The following is a 21,059-nucleotide window of genomic DNA, read 5'->3' on the forward strand; positions in this document are numbered from 1 at the left end:
AGGAAGATCATTATGGTCTAGATTGCACTGTCCAGTCGCTAGCTACCAGCCAGAGGAAACTACTGCCCACTTGGAATGTGGCTAGTCCCACTGGGCTGCGTTGTAAGTGTAAAATACACACTGAATTTCACAGACTTACCATGTACATAGGAATGTAAAATTCTCACTAGTAATTGTTGTATATTGACCTCATGTTGAAATAATATTTTGAATATATTGGGTTGTTGTTGTTAGATACTGTCAAGTAGATTTCGATGCATAGCGACCCCATGTGACAGAACCGAGCTGCCTCATAGGGTTTTCTAGGCTGTACTCTTTATGGGAGCAAATTGCCAGGTCTTTCTCCAGCAGAGCCACTGGGTGGTTTGGAACCCCTAACCTTTCAGTTAGCAGCTGAGTGCTTAACAATTGTGCCACCAGGTCTCCTTTATATTGAGTTAAAAAATATATTATTAAAATAAATTTGACCTGTTGCCTTTTTCCTTTTTAATGTGACTACTAGAAAACGAAAAATTCTGTATGGTGGCTTACCGTTCTTCAGGGTGGTTCAGCGGGGAATTCTAGCCTCCCCTGTGGGAGACCTGGGTTCGATCACCGGCCAATGGACCTCACGCGCAGCCACCACCTACCTGTCTGTCAGCCGAGCTTCCAGACTAGAAGGATTAGCAAGAAAGGCCTGGCAATCTACTTCTGCAAATTAGCCAATGAAAATCCTATGGATCACAATGCTTGGATCAATGTACAACCGATCATGGGGACGGCAAAGGACTGGGCAGCGTTTCGTTCCATTGGGGTTGCTGTGAGTCAGAGGCCAACTTGTCGGCAGCTGATAAACATAAATATATTTCACTAGACAGTGCTGGTCTAGAAAGACAAAAGGGAACATAAAGGTATGACAACACATGAGGCGGGAAAATTACTGAGGATTCTAATCCTAACTCCTCTATTTACGAGCTGTGCAACCTTAGCCAAGTAGCTCAGCCTTTCTGGGCCAATTTCCTCATCTGTAAATAGGCAGAATATTAGTACTCGATTCTCGGGGTTGTGGTGAGAAGTTAAAGAATGAAGTGGAGATACAGCACGCGAAGCCCCTGGAATAGTTAACCATCGTTCAATAGCAGGAGGGGGAATTCCAGCTTGAGTGGGTCCAAGCCTGCAGGAGTTCATAAAGACCCAGGCTTAGCACCAGGAGGTGGGAGTAGGGGCTGGGCTAGGGTCAGAGCTGGGCTTCTGAAGATCCCAGGGCTTCACATCCTGCGCCATCTGCGGGGCACATCTACGGGGAGTCAGTGAACACTTACCCCATGGGGGAAAGAAACGTTGCTGCCGCGGACGATAATGACAGTAGATGAGGCTTGTCTCTTACAATCCTGAGTCAGGACAAGAAGGTCCCTGGAGGCTGACTGATTGTCACAGCCCATCCACTTACTTGTTCCAGGGACCCTAACTGTCCCTACTATGTGGCGGCCACCTTCCTGTTTCTAAAGAAATAAAAACAGAGTAGATCCATGCTCCCATAGGGTTTTCAATGGCTGACTTTTTGGAAGTAGATCAGGCCTTTCTTCTGACGCACCTTTAGATGAACTCGAACCTCCAACCTTTCCATTAGCAGCTGAGCATGTTAACCATTTGCATCACCCAGGGACCCCAGATAAACAGTCTGCTCTGTTCCTTTCATGGAGGATGGTCCCCATGGTGGAGACGGATCTTTAAACGAGCAGAGAGGAGAGTGGTGAGGACCCAGGTAGAGTGGGAAACTCAGATCTGAGGAAGGCAGGGAAAATGCCCATTCCTGGGCCCTGAGCCTGATTTCCTGGGTGGTGCCCAGGCACCTGCATGCTCCCCTGGGCCCTGAGGTTCTCTCGCACACTTGATTTTCAAAACCACTGCATTGGGTAGACCCTGGCTTTCCTCCAGCCCTGATAGCCTGTTAATCTGCTGACTCCCTTCTCCTCTCTGTGACGGAAGTGGGGGGGAGGAGGAGACAGAATCAGGGAGAAGAAACAGGCCTCTCAAAACATGAATAATGGGCATTCCAGCCCAGTGAGATAAAATCTGCGCCACTCTCCCCTCAACCCCCCCGCCCAGGCTCCCAATCTGGAGGCAAGTCAGGGCTTGGGGTGTTGATTGTGGGTCTGCTAGACCCGGTGAGGGGTGAAGGGGGTGAGAGGAAATGAGAGCCCAGGCCCAAAGGAGGAAGGATCGGGTCCACACCCGTCCCTCTGGGATCCTGTGTCGAGTCTGGGAGTGGAGAGAGGCGACATGTGCTGGGAGCCCGCCCGGGGCTGGATGGTGCTGGGGGCTGGCAGTCTAAGGGTGGAAGTATATTCTGTGAGTGCAGGGCCTCAGACACCCACCCCCGGGGCAAACTGGTAGGCTAGCCTGGGTAGCTAGGCCAGTAACCAGTTGCCATCGAGTTGACTCCAATTTATGGTGACCCCAACGCATGGTGACCCAAAATGTGTCAGAGTAGAACTGTGCTTCATAGGGTTTTCAGTGGCTGATTTTCCAGAAGCAGACCTCCAGGCCTTTCTTCTGAGGTGCCTCTGGGTGGACTCAAACCCTCATCTTTTGGTTAGCGGCTGAGCACGTTAACCGTTTGCACCACCCAGGGACTCCAGATAGCCGGAAGGCAAGGGAGAATCGCTCACTACTGTGTGACTTTAGGTAAGCCCCTTGCCACCTCTGGGCTCATTTTCTCATCTTGAACTCAAGGAGCTTGGACTTGAACCCTGAGTTTGTGTCTGCCAGAGCCACCATACGGTCCTAGAATCCCCTGCTTCACTCATGGGGCAGCTCCGTCAGTTCCCGAGCACACGGCTTCTGTGAGGCAGTTCTCTGTTGTTGTTGTGGACAACACACACAGCACAACAGACACCAGTTCAACCATTTCCACATGTGCACTTGAGCGACACTGCTTACCTTCTTCAAGTTGCGCAACCATGCTCACCTATCTTTTCTGAGTTGTTCCTCCCCCTTTACATGAACTCACTGTGCCCTAATGTTCCTATCTAACCTTTCGAGTTGCTGTTGTCACTTTGATCCCATATAGATAGTGCTTAAAAGAGCACACTGCTCACAGCAGGCCTTATAGCTAGTGGCCTCATGAGGCTGCTGCTTCAGAAAGGGTGCTATCGGCCTTCGCATCCAACGAGGCATGTCCCACCCTCTGCGATGTCCCTCTCATGAGCCCCCTCCCTCTCACGTTGTCCAGAAATGTTCTCTCAGCCCTCGTCGCCTCTGCCAACTCTCCGGGTGTACTGCTCTCAGGCCACACCATCCTTGTGAAACTACAGAACGCGAAACACTTGGTCCCTCGGGCTCCCACCTTCCGGGCTTTGAAGGCAGGCCCTGGGGGAGGAACCCTCCGGAGCTGTCTGCAAAGATGGCTCCCCGGCTCTCCCAGGCCTACTGGGTTGGGTAGGACTCAGAGTTTCAGTGCTTCTCACGCCCAGATGGTTCTTGAGGTCTTCCAAGTTCAGGAAGCATGGCTGTAGATAATGGGGTGCCATTGAAAGGTCCCCAGTCCCCACGGCTTCCCCCATCTTGGTGAGTCATGCCTCTGTGTGCTGGGTCAGGAGTTCCTAGTGGTGTAAGTGGTTAACATGCTTGGCTGCTCACCGAAAGGTTGGAGGTTCCAGTCTACCCAGAGGTGCCTCAGAAGAAAGGCCCGGTGATCTACCTCTGAAGTATACGCCATCGAACTACGGGGCATAGTTCTACTCTGACACATGTGGGATCACCATGAGTCAGAATTGACTCGATGGCAACTGGTTTGATTTGGGTTTTTTTGGTACCGACCTCACTGGGTTGTTTTGATCACCATCTGGCACAAGAGTGTGGCTGAATCTTGAAAGGCTCCCCATCTGGCATGGACCTTGAGGTCCTTCAGTCTTCGGCCCCTGCTGCCACTTCCATCTCCTTGAACCCTGAGCCCCACTGGTCACTGCTGCATGACACCAGGCTGCTCCTGGTCTTCCCTCAGCTTGGAGATGTTCTCTGCCCTTCCTCTGTGTAAACACCTCCTCCTCCAGGAAGCACTCCCTGCTCCTATGCACCCCCCTCCTGCTCCTCTCCATCTTGCACTCATAGCCCTTGCCTAGACCACACTGAGATGCCCTGTAGTGGGACTGTTAGGTGTGATGGCCTGAGAACTGGATGCTAGGGTTCAAATCCCAACTGTGCCACTTGTTAATGACCTTGGGCAAGTCATTCAACCTTTCTATGCCTCAGTTTGCCCATTTGTAAAATGGGGAAGATGATAATATAAGCAGCCTGTCTCTTAAGGCTAGCCTAAGAATTAAATTACTTATTTCACAGACTAATGAAAGAAGCTTAAAAAAAATAACCCACAATAATGCGTAGACTTTGAGTGGATTTTGATTCAAAGAAGCCATTTGTTTATATATATATATATATATTTGAGGCAATCAGTGAAATTTGAATATGGAATGGTTATTAATTAGATAAAACTATAAAATTGTAATTAATTGCATTAGATGTGATAGTTGTATGGGGGTTGGATTTTTTTAAATTTCCTCACACTTCAGGAGAACCCTGGTAGCATAGTGGTTAAGAGCTTGGCTGCTAACCAAAAGGTCAGCAGTTCAAATCCACCAGCTGCTCCTTGGAAACTCTGTGAGGCAGTTCTACTCTGTCCTATAGGGTCACTATGAGTCGGAATTGACTCAATGGCACACTTCAGAGTGGTACACTAAAGTATCTACAGGTAAAATCACAACATGTCTGGGATTTGCTTTTAAATACCCAAGAATAAAAAAGTAGGTGTGTGCGTGGAGGCCATAATGACACCAGATCAGCACGGTGTTGATAATTGCCGGGGCTGGTTCATTATATTAGTCTCCAGACTTTTGTGAATATTCAAACGTGTCTCTAACAAAGGTTAGCATGTTTTCAATTAGTTACTACATTTAAACTGCTTAGAATAATGCCTGGCATGTGAAATGCACTCCGTAATGGTGAGCTGTTATTCTTCTCATCTATATTCTCATTATCTATAACTCTATAACCGAGGTCAGCAAATGTTTTCTATAAAGGTCAGACAGTAAATATTCTAGGCTTTGTGGGCTATGTCTAAGCTTTGTGTGGAATCTTCTTTTTTTAACAACCCTTTAAAAATGCAAAAAGCATTCCTGGCCCCTACAAAAACAGCGCTTGGCCCGGACGTGGCCCGTGGGCTGTAGTTTCCGACCCTTGCTCTATCGTGCCTCCTCTCCCTCAGGCATTCCCTGCGACTTTCTCCTCTGCACTCAGCACTGTGCTGGGAACTTAGTGGATGCTTTACACGTACTTGATGAATGAATGAATGAACCAATGAAGGAATGAATTCGTGCATGGATGAGGAAAGGCCCTGTCAGACTAAGGCTCGTTATTTAGAAAGAAACCTGGCTTCTTGCCCCTTCTACCTTCTCCATAAAAAGAAGCTCACAGGCTGAATGCTGATAAAACCAATTAGCAAAAAATCTCAAAGCCTTTCCACATCCCATGACGCACAGCCTGGGGGAGGTTGAATCAGCCCAGTGCCTTCATTCCCTAGAAGCCGCCTACTTTCCAGCACTGCGGTGTTTAGGGCACCGGGCAGAGCCTGTGCATGGGGACAGGTCCAAAAAACTCTGGGCCCAGCCTGCCCGCAGCGGGGTGGAGCCAAGTGCTTTCCCAGAAAGAGCCTAACTAGGACGGTTCTTCAACTTCCCACCGGAAAGGTAGCCCCACTGGGGGCCAGGATATGGAACCTGACCCCTGGGAGGGGCTCTGAAAACAGGTGCTGGCTGCGGGCACTGGCTGACCAAGTCAGTTGCCCTGAGAACCCAGACCACAAGGCGGTGGGGGAGGGCAGGTGGGCAGAGTCCCACAGACCTGGGTGTCTGCCTGGGACCTGCATATCTGCATTCCTCCACTTCCCCCAGGGCCTCTCTTTTCAGCAAGGTAGAGAACAGAAACTGCTCCCAGGCAGAGCAACCCTTTCCAAAGAATCCCAGGGCCCCGTTGGGCTGGCTCTGGTCATTCCTGCCTCAAGCCTGCCCCCTTGTGGATCATCTGGGTGCAGCCTCCCAGGCCCAGAGATGATTCCAGGGCTGCAGAGCCAAGCCCCCGGCACATCCAACACTGTTCACTGAGCGCTTGCCCAGGGTGTGCCAAGCGCCGTGCCGGGCCCCGAGGAGGCGAGACGGAGCAACCTGAACCCAGAAGATCCACAAAGGGTTAGTCTCCTCTTCTGGGGCCCTTGGCGACCTGGCCCAACTCGATTACAACCCTCCACTCTGGGCAGTAATGGTTTATGGTCCATCTAGCCTGTGTATTCCCTGCAGGAAAGGACTGTGTCTTGTTCATCTGAGCACCTAGGGCTAACAGGTACTTAGTGCCTGTGATGGGTGGCTGAAGGAGTGAATGAATGAATGAATAAGGGATGATGCAGCATGGTACATAAGAGCGAGGACTCTGGAGGGACTCGCTGGGGTCATATACCACTTGAGAGACCTCGAGCAAGTTACTAACCCCGTCTAAGCCTCGGTTCCCTCATCTATGAAAAGGAGATAACACCAGTAACTGCTCATGGCTCTGTTTAGGGACCTGGTCATCACCACCATTTTACCAGTGAGGAAATGGAGGCTCAGAGTGGGTGAGTGCTGCCCCAGGTCAGAGCTTGTGCAGACGGGTTGGGGAAATCCACCCCCCCTCCCAGTGCCCTGTCCACACATGGACCGTGCGCGCTCTCCAAAGAGGGCGGTGTCCACCTCCCTCATCCACTGGCCCAGCCCACCAAGGCCAGCCTCCTGCCTTCTGCTTCCATGCCCACCGCCATGAGTTTTTGTGAAACTGAAGCAAAACTCACGTGCAAGGTCAAATCATAGACTTACCTGTTCCCTGGGCCAATTCCCCAGAGAGTTCAGAAACACTATAAGATCAGGGTTACCTCTCGTCTTCTAAATATCTCAAAAATATATATGCAGCATTTCCTACCTGGTCTTTTCTTTTTCTTCCTGATTTTAATCAGCTCAACATTGTCCAATAAGGGTGAGACTGAAGGATAATCAATTCAAGTCTTTTAATCTGCCTAATGGTTACCAAAGGAGCCCTGGTGGTGCAGTGGTTAAAGCGCTCGGCTGCTAACCAAAATGTTGGCGATTGGAACACACCAGCCGATCCGCAGGAGAAAGATGTGGCAGTCTGCTCCCGTAAAGAGTAAAAACCCATTGCCATCGAGTAGATTCCAACTCATAGTGACCCTACAGGACAGAGAACCATCCCACGGGGCTTCCAAGGATTGGCAGGTGGATTCGGACTGCCGACCTTTTGGTTAGCAGCCAAGCTCTTAACCACTGTGCCACCAAGGCTCCATATGGCATTTAGGGATTGATTCTGATTCATGGCAACCCCATGTGTTTCAGAGTAGAACTGTGCTCCATAGGGTTTTCATGTCGTGCCTGTGCCTTTTGGGAAGGAGACCACCAGGCTTTTCTTCTGAGGTGCCTCTGGGAGGGTTTGAACCACCTTTCTATCAGCAGCCCAGCATTTAACTGTTGGTGCCACCGAGGGACTCTGTATAAGTACAGGTACACATAAGTGTACGTGTGCGTGCATATGCATATGATAACTAGGGAGTTGTTCTTCCTTTTTTCCCCATTTTTCAGTCTTTTAACAAAGTACCAAGCGGAGAGTACAATATAGTTGTAAAGCACCTGCTTTTGAGCAGAGCACTGCCTTGTGAGATTACAGAATGTGAGGGCTTCAAGTCTGTATCAGCTGTATCGTGGGAGGTAGTCAGGGGTGTGGTTGGGTGATGTGTGAATGTGTGGGTGCTACAAATATCGAATGTTCAAAACAGGAAGGCAGCCTAGAACCCAACACCTTGCCCTGCCCTGCCCAGTATTCGAAAGCAGCAGTTCTCACTCCTATAAAAATCATGGGGTGCAAGCCAAACTAAAGATTCTGAGCCCCGACCTAGAAAAACTGAAGCCGGATATCCAACGTGGGGCCCAGCCGGGGAACATCTAGCTCAACTGGCATAACACAGTTTATAAAGACAGTGTTCTACATTCTGCCTTGTTGAGCAACTGTGAGCAGCCATCTAAGATACTCCACTGGTCTCACCCTTTTGGGAACAAGGGAGAATGAAGAAAACAAGATACAAGGAAAAGATGGGTCCAAAGGACTAATGGACCACAGCTACCACGGCCTCCACCAGACTGAGTCCAGTACAACTAGATGGTGCCCGGCTACCACAACTGACTGCTCTGACAGGGATCATAACAGAGGGTCCCAGACAGAGCTGGAGAAAAATGTAGAACAAAATTCTAACTCACAAAAAAAGACCAGACTTACTGGCCTGACAGAGACTGGAGAAACCTGGAGAGTATGGCCCCCGGACACCCTTTTAGCTCAGTAATGAAGTCACTCCTGAGGTTCACCCTTCAGCCAAAGATTAGACAGCCCCATAAAACAAAACAAAACGAGACTAAAGGGGCACACCAGCCCAGGGACAAGGACTAGAAGGCAGGAGGGGACAGGAAAGCTGGTAACTGAGAGCTCAAGAACTAGAAATGAGACTGTTGACATGTCGTGAGGCTGTCAACCAATGTCATAAAACAATATGTGTACTGTTTAATGAGAAACTATTTCTTCTGCATACCTTCATCTAAAGTACAATTAAAAAAAAAAAACATAGAAAATAAAAGTAAAAAGAAAACTCCCAAAGCACAGGCTCCTCCCAGGCAAATGAAATCAGACTCTGGGGACAGTTCCCCACATCAGTGTTTATTAAGCTCCCAGGTGGTGCTAACCTGCAGCAGAGGTTGGGAAGGACCATTGTAGGGGGTTCAGAGGCAGGGTCCTGTTTGAGATTCGCTGAACTGGGTTTTAGGAGGGACTCCCCAAAGAAGAGGTATGGCTAGGAGCCTTGAGGGGTGGGTGGGCTGGGTGTGCTCAGAGACCTCAGCACGCAGAACTGGGCAGGCATTGGACCCCAAAAGCAGCCGCATCAGAGAAGGTGGGCTCTGGGACGAGGTGGGGGGTAAGCTGCGCAGCCCCAGCTCTGCCCATTTCCTTCCAAATCGGGTGTCTGGGAGATGCACTCACCCCAGTGGCCCGAACCAACCACTCATCGGCTGCCTGGCCGGCTCCACCCATCACTCACAGCATGGCAGGCTGACATGCACTCCTGGCGGGCCTCCTGCAGAGGTGCAAGGGGGAGATGGATGGCACCTTGGTCATTTGGTTGGCTTCACAAAAGGACTGCTGGGAAAAGAAAAGGGAAGGTAAGACCTCCGCTAGGACCTAAGGAAGCCCTCATCACTGTTCTCTGGCTGAGACATCTCCTCCGCTCCTGGACAGGGAAGGAGAGCCATACCCTGATGTCAAGGTCCGTTTACCAAGGCAGACGGCAGGTAGACAGGCCATCCTGGGCATGCAAGATGGCTGATGTCCTGTACACGCGTTTGGGGGGGGTGGCGGGGGCGGGGGGGGACGCAGTAAATTCATCGATTCTTAGCAGTCTCAACTTAATGGTGGCCTGCGGTCAAATACCCAAAGGGGCAGTGCTGGACAGGGGAAGTGAGGTTCAGAGAGGTCACACAGCACCAAATCCAGGGTCCTCAGGCCCTGGCACCCAGAGCTCTTTTACACCACGGAGCATTCTGAGCTCTTTCGCACCAAGGAGGTCCCCGAGCTCTTGCATACCACCCCCTCTTGTCAACAGCCTTCTTCCCTGGACCAAGGGCTGCAGATCTCCCACCAGGTGGTGCCAACAGCAAAGGTTTGGCTCACAGAGCGAGTGAGTCCATCCCGCCCCTGCCCAGGGTCTGGTCACCAGCTTCCTTCTCCAAGAGAGGCCTCCTCTGTGGCTCCCCTTTAAGGATCTCCCACTGTGGGGCCTGCAGCAGGTACTTGGGAGGAAGACATCACTCTGGAGATCTTCAACTTGGTACGGAGACAGAAGGATGAATAGTGACCACATAGGGGGCATCCACCAGGTCACAGCTGCTCCCAGCTCATCTCCAAGTAGCCGGACCTCCAGCCCAGAGCTGGACACTGCGGGGGTGGGGCAGAGGCACAACCACAGACATGCAAGGGGAGTTATGCTGTTGAGTGTCTGCCATGTGTCTGGCTGGAAGCTAGTATTTCCACGTCCATAATGTCCCGTCACCCTCCCAACACCTCCACGAGTGGGCATTATTGCACCCATATCACAGATGGGGCTCAGAAAGGTTAGGAAGCTTGCCCAAGGCCACTCTGAGAGAATGAGTCAGAGCCGGGACTGGAACCCACTTCCAACCGTCACCAGGTCCCAGATCTTTTCTTGACAACCAAATTTAACCACTGCTTTTCACCTAAAACGCAATTGGAGGAAGAGAAAAAAAATGGGGGGAAAAAACCAAAAACAAATTTAACCTGAGAGGTGAGGTTCCAGCTCAGGATGTACTGAACTTCCCTGAATATCAAAGTGGCACCAATGACCTTTTTAGCCAACAATCACCCATCCAATCATTCGACTAACAAGCAGGAAGCTGTGCTGTGTGCTGAACACTGTGGTTCAGACATGCAGAGAGCAGGCAGGCACAGACCTACGCTTTACAAGCTCACAGCCTAGTCAGGAAGACGGGCGACTGCTAGAGGGTTGGGTAAGGCATGATGGGAGCAAGGAGACAGCCCATCTGATGCAGCTTGGGAAAGGCAGGGAGGGCTTCCTGAAGGGGATGGCCATTTTATTTCCTCTGTCAAAAGTATGTTCTGAGGGCCTGGGGACAGGTCAGAGATGGCCTGTGGGTGCTAACGAAGTTGGGACACTCCTGCTGTCACAGCCTGACAAGGAAAAGTCTCTCTCCAGAAAGAGGAATCTGTGTGTGTGTATGTGTACGTGTGCACACATTCAATTTTATTTGGTGATTTGAGGGTTTGGGGGTTTTGTTGTACTGTGTTTTGAGGAATAGCAAACAAGGGCAAACTAATGCCCCCCAGGTGAACTCAGACGAGAGCGCTGTCAAACCCTAAGGCGCCCTTTGCTTCCTGCCAGCGAGGCCTTCCGACTTCACGTTGCCCACGGTGGCCTTACACCTCACCCTGGCAGAAGCTGCAGACATGAGTCTCTTGGCCACGCTGGGTCTCTGTCTCTGTCCTAGCAGAGAAAGACCCTATCTGTCCCCAATGAGGAAAGGACAGAGCAGGAAGGAGGGAAGAGCTTCCAATGGCACCCAGAGAAATAGGGGCCAGACCCCACAGGCCTCTTTCGGTGGCCCTACTATGTGCTGGAACTGATGTGTGCTGGGGGCAGCAGGAAGCTGGGTGGGCCCTGCCCTGCCCTGCCCTGCCCTCATGGAGGTCACAGCACTAACCCACACACACACACACACACACAAACACACACACACGTCTAATTGCTATATGTGCAGTGTCTGAGGAGAAAGCCAGGCACTTGGAAGGGGGCATGATTTTGGGGTGAAGGGAGTCCTCTCCAAGGAAAGGCTTTTAAACTAGGACCTGAAGGATGAGTAGCAGGTACCCAGGTGAAGAGAGGTGGGAACAGCATTTTGGTCACAGGGAATTGCATCACAAAGGCCCTGAGGAAGGAAGGCGGGGGAGTGACTGAGACCCTGATATCACGCCTAACCAGTTGCTGTCAAGTCAATTCCGACTCAGGATGACCCCATGTGTGTCAGAGCAGAACCGTGCTCCACAACATTTTCAATGACTTTTTATAAAGTAGATTGCCAGGCCTTTCTTTCAAAGTGCTTCTGGGTGGACTCGAATCTTTTGGTTAGCAGCAAGCCTATGAAGTGTTCACACCATTCAGGGACTCCAATATCATGCTCAGAGGTGATGAAAGCATCAAACCAGGGTTTTCCTGTTTAACTTTCTAGGGTCCTATGTTCGTTGACTGAATATTTACTGCACTTACTGTGTGCCAGGCCAGAGCTGAGGGTCAGACTGACACAGCACCTCGCCAGGACCACCTCTCTTCACCTCTGGTCCCCTGAGCCAAGTGTGCAGCAGTGACCTCAGTTGCCTCAGCACAGCCACCCATGCCTGGTGTTCAGGGGGCTCCTGCACCTCTCCGGGAGCCCAGCATTCTGCATGGCACTCAGTGCCATGAGTTGCAATAAATCACCTCTAAAATCTCTGTCCCATAAGCTGTGGGCTCCTTAAACACAGGGAATGTTCAAATTCATCTTCAAGTGCCAAAAACTTAAGAGAAACAATGAGCTCAGCAAGTGTTTGTTGAGTGAATGAATGAGCCCAGGGGAGACAAAAGCAAAGTACAGACCCCTTTGCCATGAGACCAGGAGAACTGGATGGTGCCTGGCTACTACTGGTGAACATGTCATTTTGATCAAAGATTCTATAGAAGAATCCTGATCAAAAGCGGAAAATGCAGAACAGAATTTCAAACTCTCATGGAATCCAGACTTTCTGGATTCATGGAGGTTGGATGAACCCACGAAACTATTGCTCTGAGATAATCTTTAAACCTTAAACTAAAAAAAAAATCCCCCGGAGCCTTCTTAGAACCAAATAATAATTTAGCTTAACTGGTAAAGAACGTCTGCTGTGAGCATTGTGCTGTTTTAAGATCTATTTATATGGGATCAAATGGACAACAGCAACTCAAAAGATTAGATAAGAACCTTAGAGGGCAGTGAGTTCATGTTAATAGGGGAGGAACACTTCAGAAAAGGAAGGTGAGAATGGTTGCATGAACTCGAAGAACGGACTCAAAGTCACTGAATTGTACATGTAGAAACTGTTGAATTGCTGTATGTTCTGTTGTGTGTATGCTCAATGACAACAAAAATAAAATAAATTATATATTAAAAAAGGCAAAGAGTTTAGAATTAAGTGAGGAGATATGGCTTGTGTCTGGGCTCTGATGTGGGCTGGGTGGTCCTGGCTGGGTCCCTCTACCTCTTGGGGTCTCATTTTCTCCTCTGTAAAAGGAAGGATGGGTCTGGCTGAACATCTCCACGCTGGAACCCATTGTTCAGAGATGGAAGGCAGATCTGTGGATCCCACTGAGCAGGCCTCCTCTGGCTGGAGAGGGAGGGCATGGCCTGGAGCCCAGCCAGCCCTCCCCTCCTCACTCGCCCCCACAGAAGTCCTTGACCCCCCTCAGCTAACCTCAGAATTTAAGAGCCACAGTTGAGAAGCCGTGGACAGGAGGCTCTGTGGTGCAGACCACGTTGGTCTGGGGCTGGGAGAACAGGCTCCAAGCCACACTCTAGTCCTGCTCTCTCTGTTTCTCGGGCATTTCTCTTCCTCCACGAGCCTTGATTTCCTCCCCTGTAAAGAGTGGAGAAGAAGCCCTGGTTGCATGATGGTTAAGCACGTGGCTGCTAACTGAAAGGTCGGCGGTTCTAACCCACCAGCCGCTCCGGGGCAGAAAAGCCCTGGCGGTCTGCTCCCATAAAGATGACAACTTTGGAAACCCTATGGGGCAGTTCTGCTCTGTGCTGTAGGGCTGCTACGAGTCAGAATCTTGATGGCGCATAACAACGACAGCAAAGAGTGGGAGCCAGTCAGCTGCCATTGAGTCAACTTGTGGCGACCCCAAGTGTGTTAGAGTAGAACTGCACTCCATAGGATTTTCAATGGCTGATTTTTAGAAAGCTGATCATCGGGGCTGTCTTCCAAGGTGCCTCTGGGTGGACTCAAACCTCCAACCTTTTGGTTACAGACAGCACATTGCCACTACCCAGGGACTCCAAAGAGAGGGGATGAGACTAATTCAGGGAGGCAGCCGGAAGCGGGCTCTGTGTTTGGATCCCACAGACACAGGCAGCATAACCAAAAAATCAAACCCACTGCCATCAAGTTCATTCCGACTCACAGCAACCCTGTAGGACAGAGTAGAACTGCCCCATAGGGTTGCAAGGAGCGGCTGATGGATTTGAACTGCCAACCTTTTGGTTAGCAGCCAAACTCTTAATCACTGTGCCACCGGGGCTCCACAGGTGGCAAAGAGCGCCTACAATCACAGACACCCAGAGAAGCCTCCGTCTGCCCCTTCTGCTAGGCTGGGGGCTCTTTAGGCTTATTTTCCCTTCCCAGCAGACCCATTGTTATGTTATCACGTTTGCCCAGATAAAGATGCACCTGTTGGCTGGGATGGGAATGGGGATATTGAGGCACAAGCGAGGTGAGTGGGGGTCCATGGTCCTTAGCGCACCATGAAAGGCGACCTCCACACAGGGCCTGGCTGGCAACAGGAGTCAACTTACTATCCCACGGGGGCAAGGGAGGTCCAGCCGCAGTGCTAACGCTGTCCGTCCGCTGCCTCACCACTGCAGCCCCTTCCTGGAAAATAGTAACCTCTCAGCTGGCCGAAACGCTGTGGCCAACAGGCATCTTCTCTCCCAGGAGGTCCAAAGGACCCTTACGTGGAGGAAAGAGGATGGATCTGCAGGCAGTAGAAAAAGGCAACGGGGTGGGGGTCCCGCCACAGCAACGTGACTCATCAGAAGGGTTATACTACTCAGAGCCTTAACTGCCTCATCTATAAAATGGGGCCAGTAACACCTCCTTCCGGGATTGTGGGGATGATTAGTAAAGAAGGAAATGCGAAGAAGTACGAGGCTTAGACGTAGAACCTGGGCCCTCCACTTACCGGCAGCGGGGTTCCGGCAGTTTACAGAGCGGCGATAAATTGGGGTTGCCCTCCGCGCATGTCCTCAATTGAGGTCGAGCCCGGTGACGCTCTGCCTTCTTGTTTCAGCTTTCACGCTGTAAACAAGTGTCCTTTTCGGAGACTACTTAGTGTCGCCTTTTTCACGTTTTTTTGCTTTTTGTCGGTGATTTCGCTGTTTAAAACAGTCCCTTGCCCGTCCCCGTCCCCCCGCCCAAAAGAAAAGTCCTTCTCAGGTTCTGTCTAGTATTTAAGCGCAAGAAGGTTGTGATGTGCCTTGGGTAGAAAATGCATGTGGTAGATAAGCTAGGTTCAGGCATGAGTTATAGTGCTGTTGGCCGTGAGTTAATGAATCAACAATATATATGAAATTAGGTGTCTTTGTGGCTTAGTGGTTAAAGCTCTCAGCTGCTAACCAGAAGGTCAGCTGTTCCAACCCACCAGCTGCTCCTCGGGAGAAAGATGTGGCAGTCTGCTTCCCTAAAGATTACAGCCTTGGAAACCCTATGGGGCAGTTCTACTCTGTTGATAGCAATGGGTTTGTTTTTTTGTTTTGTTTTTTTTTTAAGGTATCTTTAAACAGAAACATGTAAAACTAGGTTATGTATTGGTTGGTTAATAAAAATATTGTGACCTGCAGAAACTAACCCTGTATTTCCCCTGGGAGCAGCGGGTCAGTGTTTGCTAATTCAGTGTCTGCAGTGACTTCAGAGAACATAACTATTGCAAACAATGAGAATCAGCTGTAACTCTTTTACGACAACCTCTGGAATGCCATGAAGACCGGCTGGTGGTTGCAGAGTGCTTTGGGCTTTGAAACCAGGGCTTTGAACCAGTTCATTCCAGTTTATACCCCTGCTGAGAATCTGCATTTCTAACAAGTTTCCAGGCACTGGTAATGCTGCTGGTTAGGGATCACTTCTGAGAACCACTAGCACAGCTAAAACCAAACCCAAACCCAGTGCTGTGGAGTGGATTCCGACTCATAGTGACCCCACAGGGTTTCCAGGCTGTAAATCTTTACTGAAGCAGACTGCCACATCTTTCTCCCTCGGAGCCCCTGGAGGTTTCGAACCACTGACCTTTTGGTTAGCAGTTAATTGCTTTAACCACTGTGCCGCCAAGGCTCCCACTAGGAGAGCAGTGGTTCTCAAAATTTATACATAAGACTCGTGAGAATAGCAGCACAATTGGAAGAGTGTAGTCGATGTCACTGAACTGTGCATGTAGAAATTTTTGAAATGGTGTATCTTTGGCCTTGTGTATTTTCACAAAAAAAAAAAAAAAAAAAGGTCGAGAAGGGAAAGGGTTGAGATGTCGTGGGGTTGTTAACCAATGTCATAAAACAATATGTGTACTACTGTTTAACGAGAAACTATTTGTTCTGTAAACCTTCACCTGAAGTACAATTAAAAAAAAAATTTATACATAAGACTCACCTAGGGATCCTGTTAAAATGTAGATTTTAATTTAGATATCTAGTGTTGGAATGCAAATTCTCAGCAGGGGTTCTAACTAGAACCAACCGGTTGGAAGCCCTGTTTGAAACCTCTGTCCGGCACCCATCTCCACCGCTACCATTCTTCCTGCAGGCCCTCTCTCCTGCCCCCACGGCCATGACCTTCACCCCAGCACCACTGGAGGACACGTCCTCGCGCCCCCAATTCTGCAAGTGGCCCTGTGAGTGCCCGCCGTTGCCACCTCGCTGCCCACTGGGGGTCAGTCTCATCACGGATGGCTGTGAATGCTGTAAGACATGTGCCCAGCAGCTCGGGGACAACTGCACTGAGGCCGCCATCTGTGACCCCCACCGGGGCCTCTACTGCGACTACAGTGGGGACCGCCCGAGGTACGCAATAGGAGTGTGTGCACGTAAGTGAGACCCTCCGTACCTTCTACCCAGCCCCCCGCACCCCCAGCTCTGGCCCAGGCCCCTCTCCCTTGGAACGCCCACAGCCCTGACCCTGGCCACACTTCTGTTTGGCAAGAGGTGCCCCCACTTCAGTCCAGAGTGAGAGGCCAGAGGCCAGGCCCTTTCTGGGGAGAGAGGGATGCCTACATTCCTCTTGACTCCAGAATGTTGCCTCTTTCGAGTCTCTCAGTCATGGAGGCACGTCCGTACTGTCCCCAGGGAAGAGGCAGCCACTAGGCAAAGCTCAGCCTAGCTTTGCTCTCTTAGTGGTGAGGCCCTTTGCCCAGTGTCCATGACCTCCCAGAGGACACTAGGGCACTGCAGAGCTCCAAATATTTTAATGATATTGTCAATACAAGCAATATGGTTAAAGAAAAGCCAGTAGCCTTGAAAGAATGAAAACCAGCAGCCTGCAGCCATCCCTTCCTACTACCTACCCTGGTGCCTTCAGTTACTACAGTCCCTTTAAACTCTTAGCTGTTTCTTCTGGCAGTGACCACTATGTAATACCTGTGTTCTGCTATATCTTGCCTGGCTTGATATACCAATTTTGGATATGATAGCTGATGACTTAGCTCCTCAATACCATTCTGCTCTTCTCCTAGCTTTCAAATATACTGGTCATGATTGTTTTTAGTGTTATTATACAAGAATCAGTGTTTACCATATTATGACTGTAAATATCGTTCACTGCAGCTTGAAAGAGTGTACTTGCTAAATTTCCATTCTTATAAAGCTTTTTGTTTTTCCTGGAGTTTCTAATTTACTTTTTCTGCACTCTTGTTCTTTATAATATCCTCATGAGTGGGGGTAGGTGGAGCAGTTATTGTGTTTTACTTATTTGTTTGCTTTTCAAGTGCTCTAGCATGGGTATTCTGTCCTTTTCTCTTCCCAGAGAACTTCTTCCTGGAACTTTCTGACCTCCTGCCTCTATCTGGGCTGACAGTCCCTTAGCTTGAGTCATCTAAATCTATCCTTCTAAGATACATGACCCAGCATGATGAAGAGAGGTAACTACGCATCATGATACAGTTGCCTAACTTCCGAACAGTTGTACAAAGCCTCCTGAACCCAAGGGCTCCCTCTTCCCTTAGTGCTGAATCAAGTGTTCCTTGTAACCATGACTCCGTATACACCCCTTATTTACATACAATGTAGTCTTGCATCCTCACCTAACTCATTATATTTCCTGGAGTGTGTTGTTGATGAGGATTACGTACATAATTCCAAGCTAGACAACCCTATCTTAGTTTCGTGGTTAATTTACAAACACTTCATGCTCTCTTATTGTTGGTTCATGCTTAAAGTTTATACCAAGTCATCTGACTTTGTCTTTGCAAATAACCACCTCTGCTTCCCTCATCCTTCCACTTTTTCTTTTACTGAGACCCATTATTAGCCCCATAAAACAGTGTGTTCAAAGAAGCAGCACCAACTGCATGGAGTTATCTGATGTGTTGGTTAAAATATGTTATTTCTGAGACCCCCCCCCCCCACTCCCCGGACTTAATAGGTCAAATTCCCTGGAGGTGGGGTTGTGAAATCTACATCTTGAATGAGATTCCCTGGTGATTCTCATGCACACTTAAGTTTGAGACTGACTGCTAGCGTACACAGTCAGTCACATACCCTCTCCCCACTACCCAGGTAGGGAAAATTGCCAGGCCTTCCATCAGTAGAACCACCTCCAGTTATATGAGGCTATCTCATCATTTATTCCCCATTTTAATGCTGCTGTCTCAGTTCACTGCAGTTGTACTGATCACTAAAGCTGTCCTGAGAACTTACCATGTGCCTGGCACCACGCCTTCATAGGCATTCTCTCATGGAGTCAGAGATTGGGCAGGCCCAGCTACTGCCTCTCCTACCTGTCTTCCTCACTGGGGACCTGGAAAACCACCTCCCCTACTCATCCTCACCCCTTATCTCTTTGTATTTTAGGTCCCACCTTCACTCACCACAGCCTCTTAGCTCCTCTCTCCTCGCCTACCCATGAGCCTGTGCATATTTCCTTTCTTTCATTGGAAAAACAAAACCAAGCTGTGGTCTGAAGGAGATTGGAATAGGTGTTACACTTATCAAGGGGTTCCCTGACCATACAGGTTTGCAGATATTGGAATAAATAAACCAGTTCTGCAGGACTTGTCAGAGCCTTTAAACGTGTGTGCCTCTCCAGGGGGACCGGCATTTTGCGCGGCACTCAGTGCCTTGTGTTGTAACAAATAACTTCTAAAATCTGTCTCTCCTGTATGCTATAGGCCCCCGAAGCATAGGGAAATTTTCAAGTCATCTTCAAATGCCTAAAACTTAGCGAAATGATGAGCTCAGCAAAAGTTTGTTGAGTGAACGAAACAGCCCAGAGGAGACAAAAGTAAAGGGTATAGAAACAAAACAAAACAAAAAAAAACAAAACTGGTCTGAGAGAGACTTTAATAGGTGTTACACTTACCGAAGGGTTCCATGATAGCATAGATCTACAGATGTTGGAATAAATAAAGTTAAACAGATGTTGCAGGGCTTCTCAGAGCCATTAAATATTCATGTCCATTGTCAAATTCTAAAAGGGAGCTATTGTAAGAAGGCTTTTCTTTCCAAACTTATTTGAACCCTGAACTTTTTTTGCCCAGGTGAATTTTTACTCACTCACCCCACCACATACACACACACACACTCATTACACATACAAACATCACATGCACACATGTGCACAACACATGCATCTCACTAACATTCTACTGAGCCTTTTTTCAGAAATGCTGCCATAGTGTCTGAGTTCATGAGCCTCTCATGCAAGGAAAACAGCAATCCTGGGGCCTGAAGGCAACAGAGAAGAAGCCAGCTCTAGGCCAGAGGGGAAAGAGAAAAGATGAGTCCCTCTAATGGACAGCGTCTTAGGAAATGGTCAGCTCAGCCAATGGACAGTCCCCAGGACAGGCTACATCTGTCCTTGGAGGTTTACATGTAATTTGGGAAGGGCAAGGCAGGTAAACACACACCACACTGGCATGTATAACTCATGGAGAGGATAGTGGGGGTCATGGCAAAGTAGTGAATGAAGCTTGGCTAGTGGAGGTCAGCTGTATGGGGCCCCAGCCCACTGTTCAGTCTGCTCAGTTTTCAAGAGGATCCAGAAGGCTGGATTTGTATATCATTTGTAAATACTGGCAACACATTCAAAACTCTTTTAAAAAACACTCTGTAGGCCAAATTAAATATGTTCATGGGCAGAGAGTGACCTCTGAGTTTGACTGTTGGGCTATTTCGGTTGCACAAACACCCCTTGCACTTACTGCAGCTGAGTCAGGCCTGAGGGCAGTGTGGTTTGAAGGCAGGATCATGACATTTCCAGGCAGTCAGGCTTGGGTTGAAATTCTGGCTCTGCCACTTGCTAGCTACGTGACCTTGGGCACACCACTTAAAGAGCATGATGAAACCAACTCCACATGGTTGTCGAGGATCAAACAATGATGCATGAAAGCCTAAGATGTCATCAGCTGCTTTTGCTTTTTGCCTTGTTTGCTTTGCTTTAACTTTCCCATGGAGAAGCCATCTCGCCCTGCCGACAGTCATCTTGAAACGAGAGGACAGGTCTAGTTCCAGGTCTCAGCCCTCTCAGGCTGAAGATTACCCAAAACCAAACCCGTTGCCGTCAAGTCCACCCTACAGCGACCCTATAGGACAGAGTAGAACTGCTCCCATAGGGTTTCCAAGGAGCAACTGGTGGGTTTGAACTGCTGACCTTTTGGTTAGCAGTTGAGCTCTTACCCACTGAGCAACCAGGGCTCCAGGCTGAAGAGCAGGAGAGTGATAACTCACACATGGTCTTTGGAGCTACACAGCCTGAGTTTGAATCCCAGCATCACCACTTAGTAGAACTATGACTTTACGCAAGCTACTTAACCTATGAAGTCTCAGTTTCCTCATTAAATAAAACACGACAAATAAAGCCCGCCTCTCTACTGGTTGAATGTCAAGTGCCTGATACACGGTACCAGCTGCCGTGGCGTCAACTCTGACTCATGGCGCCCCCATGTGTGTCAGAGTAGAACTGTGCTCCATAGGGTTTTCAGTGGCTGATTTTTTGAAAGTAGATTACCAGGCCTTTCTTCAGAGGCACCTCTGAGTGGACCTGAACCTCCAACCTTTCAGTTAGCAACTGAGGGAGCTAACCCTTTGCACCACCCAGGGACTCCTAATACCTGGTAAAAAGCAAACAAACAGTCGCCGTTGAGTCTGTCTCGTGGCAACCCCATGTGTGCAGAGTACAACTGCTCCATAGGGTTTTCATGGCTGTGACTTTTCGGAAGCAGATGGCCAGGACTTCCTTCTGAGATGCCTCTGGGTGGGTTCAAACTGCCAACCTTTCGGTTAGTAGCTGAGCACTTAATTGTTTGTGTCACTCAGGGACTCCTCTGATAATGGTAGGAGCCCAATTAAGATTAGTGCTAACCCCCACATCCATCCATCCATCCACCCACCCACCTACCTATCCATCCATCCACCCACCCATCCACC

At 49.4% G+C, this 21,059-nt stretch overlaps 1 protein-coding gene across 2 annotated transcripts in view; it reads left to right on the forward strand.

Annotated features, from left to right (window-relative positions):
* Nucleotides 1-21,059, forward strand: part of CCN4 (cellular communication network factor 4) — a 39,002-nt gene that overhangs the window by 5,761 nt on the left and 12,182 nt on the right. For both annotated transcript variants that reach the window (XM_004373016.2, XM_004373017.2), the window contains exon 2: nt 16,225-16,504. In XM_004373016.2, the coding sequence (XP_004373073.1) occupies nt 16,225-16,504 (280 nt within the window). The remainder of the gene's footprint in view (nt 1-16,224; nt 16,505-21,059) is intronic.

This window comes from Trichechus manatus, unplaced genomic scaffold, assembly GCF_000243295.1.
Source record: "Trichechus manatus latirostris isolate Lorelei unplaced genomic scaffold, TriManLat1.0 scaffold00022, whole genome shotgun sequence".
Classification (NCBI taxonomy): domain Eukaryota; kingdom Metazoa; phylum Chordata; class Mammalia; order Sirenia; family Trichechidae; genus Trichechus; species Trichechus manatus.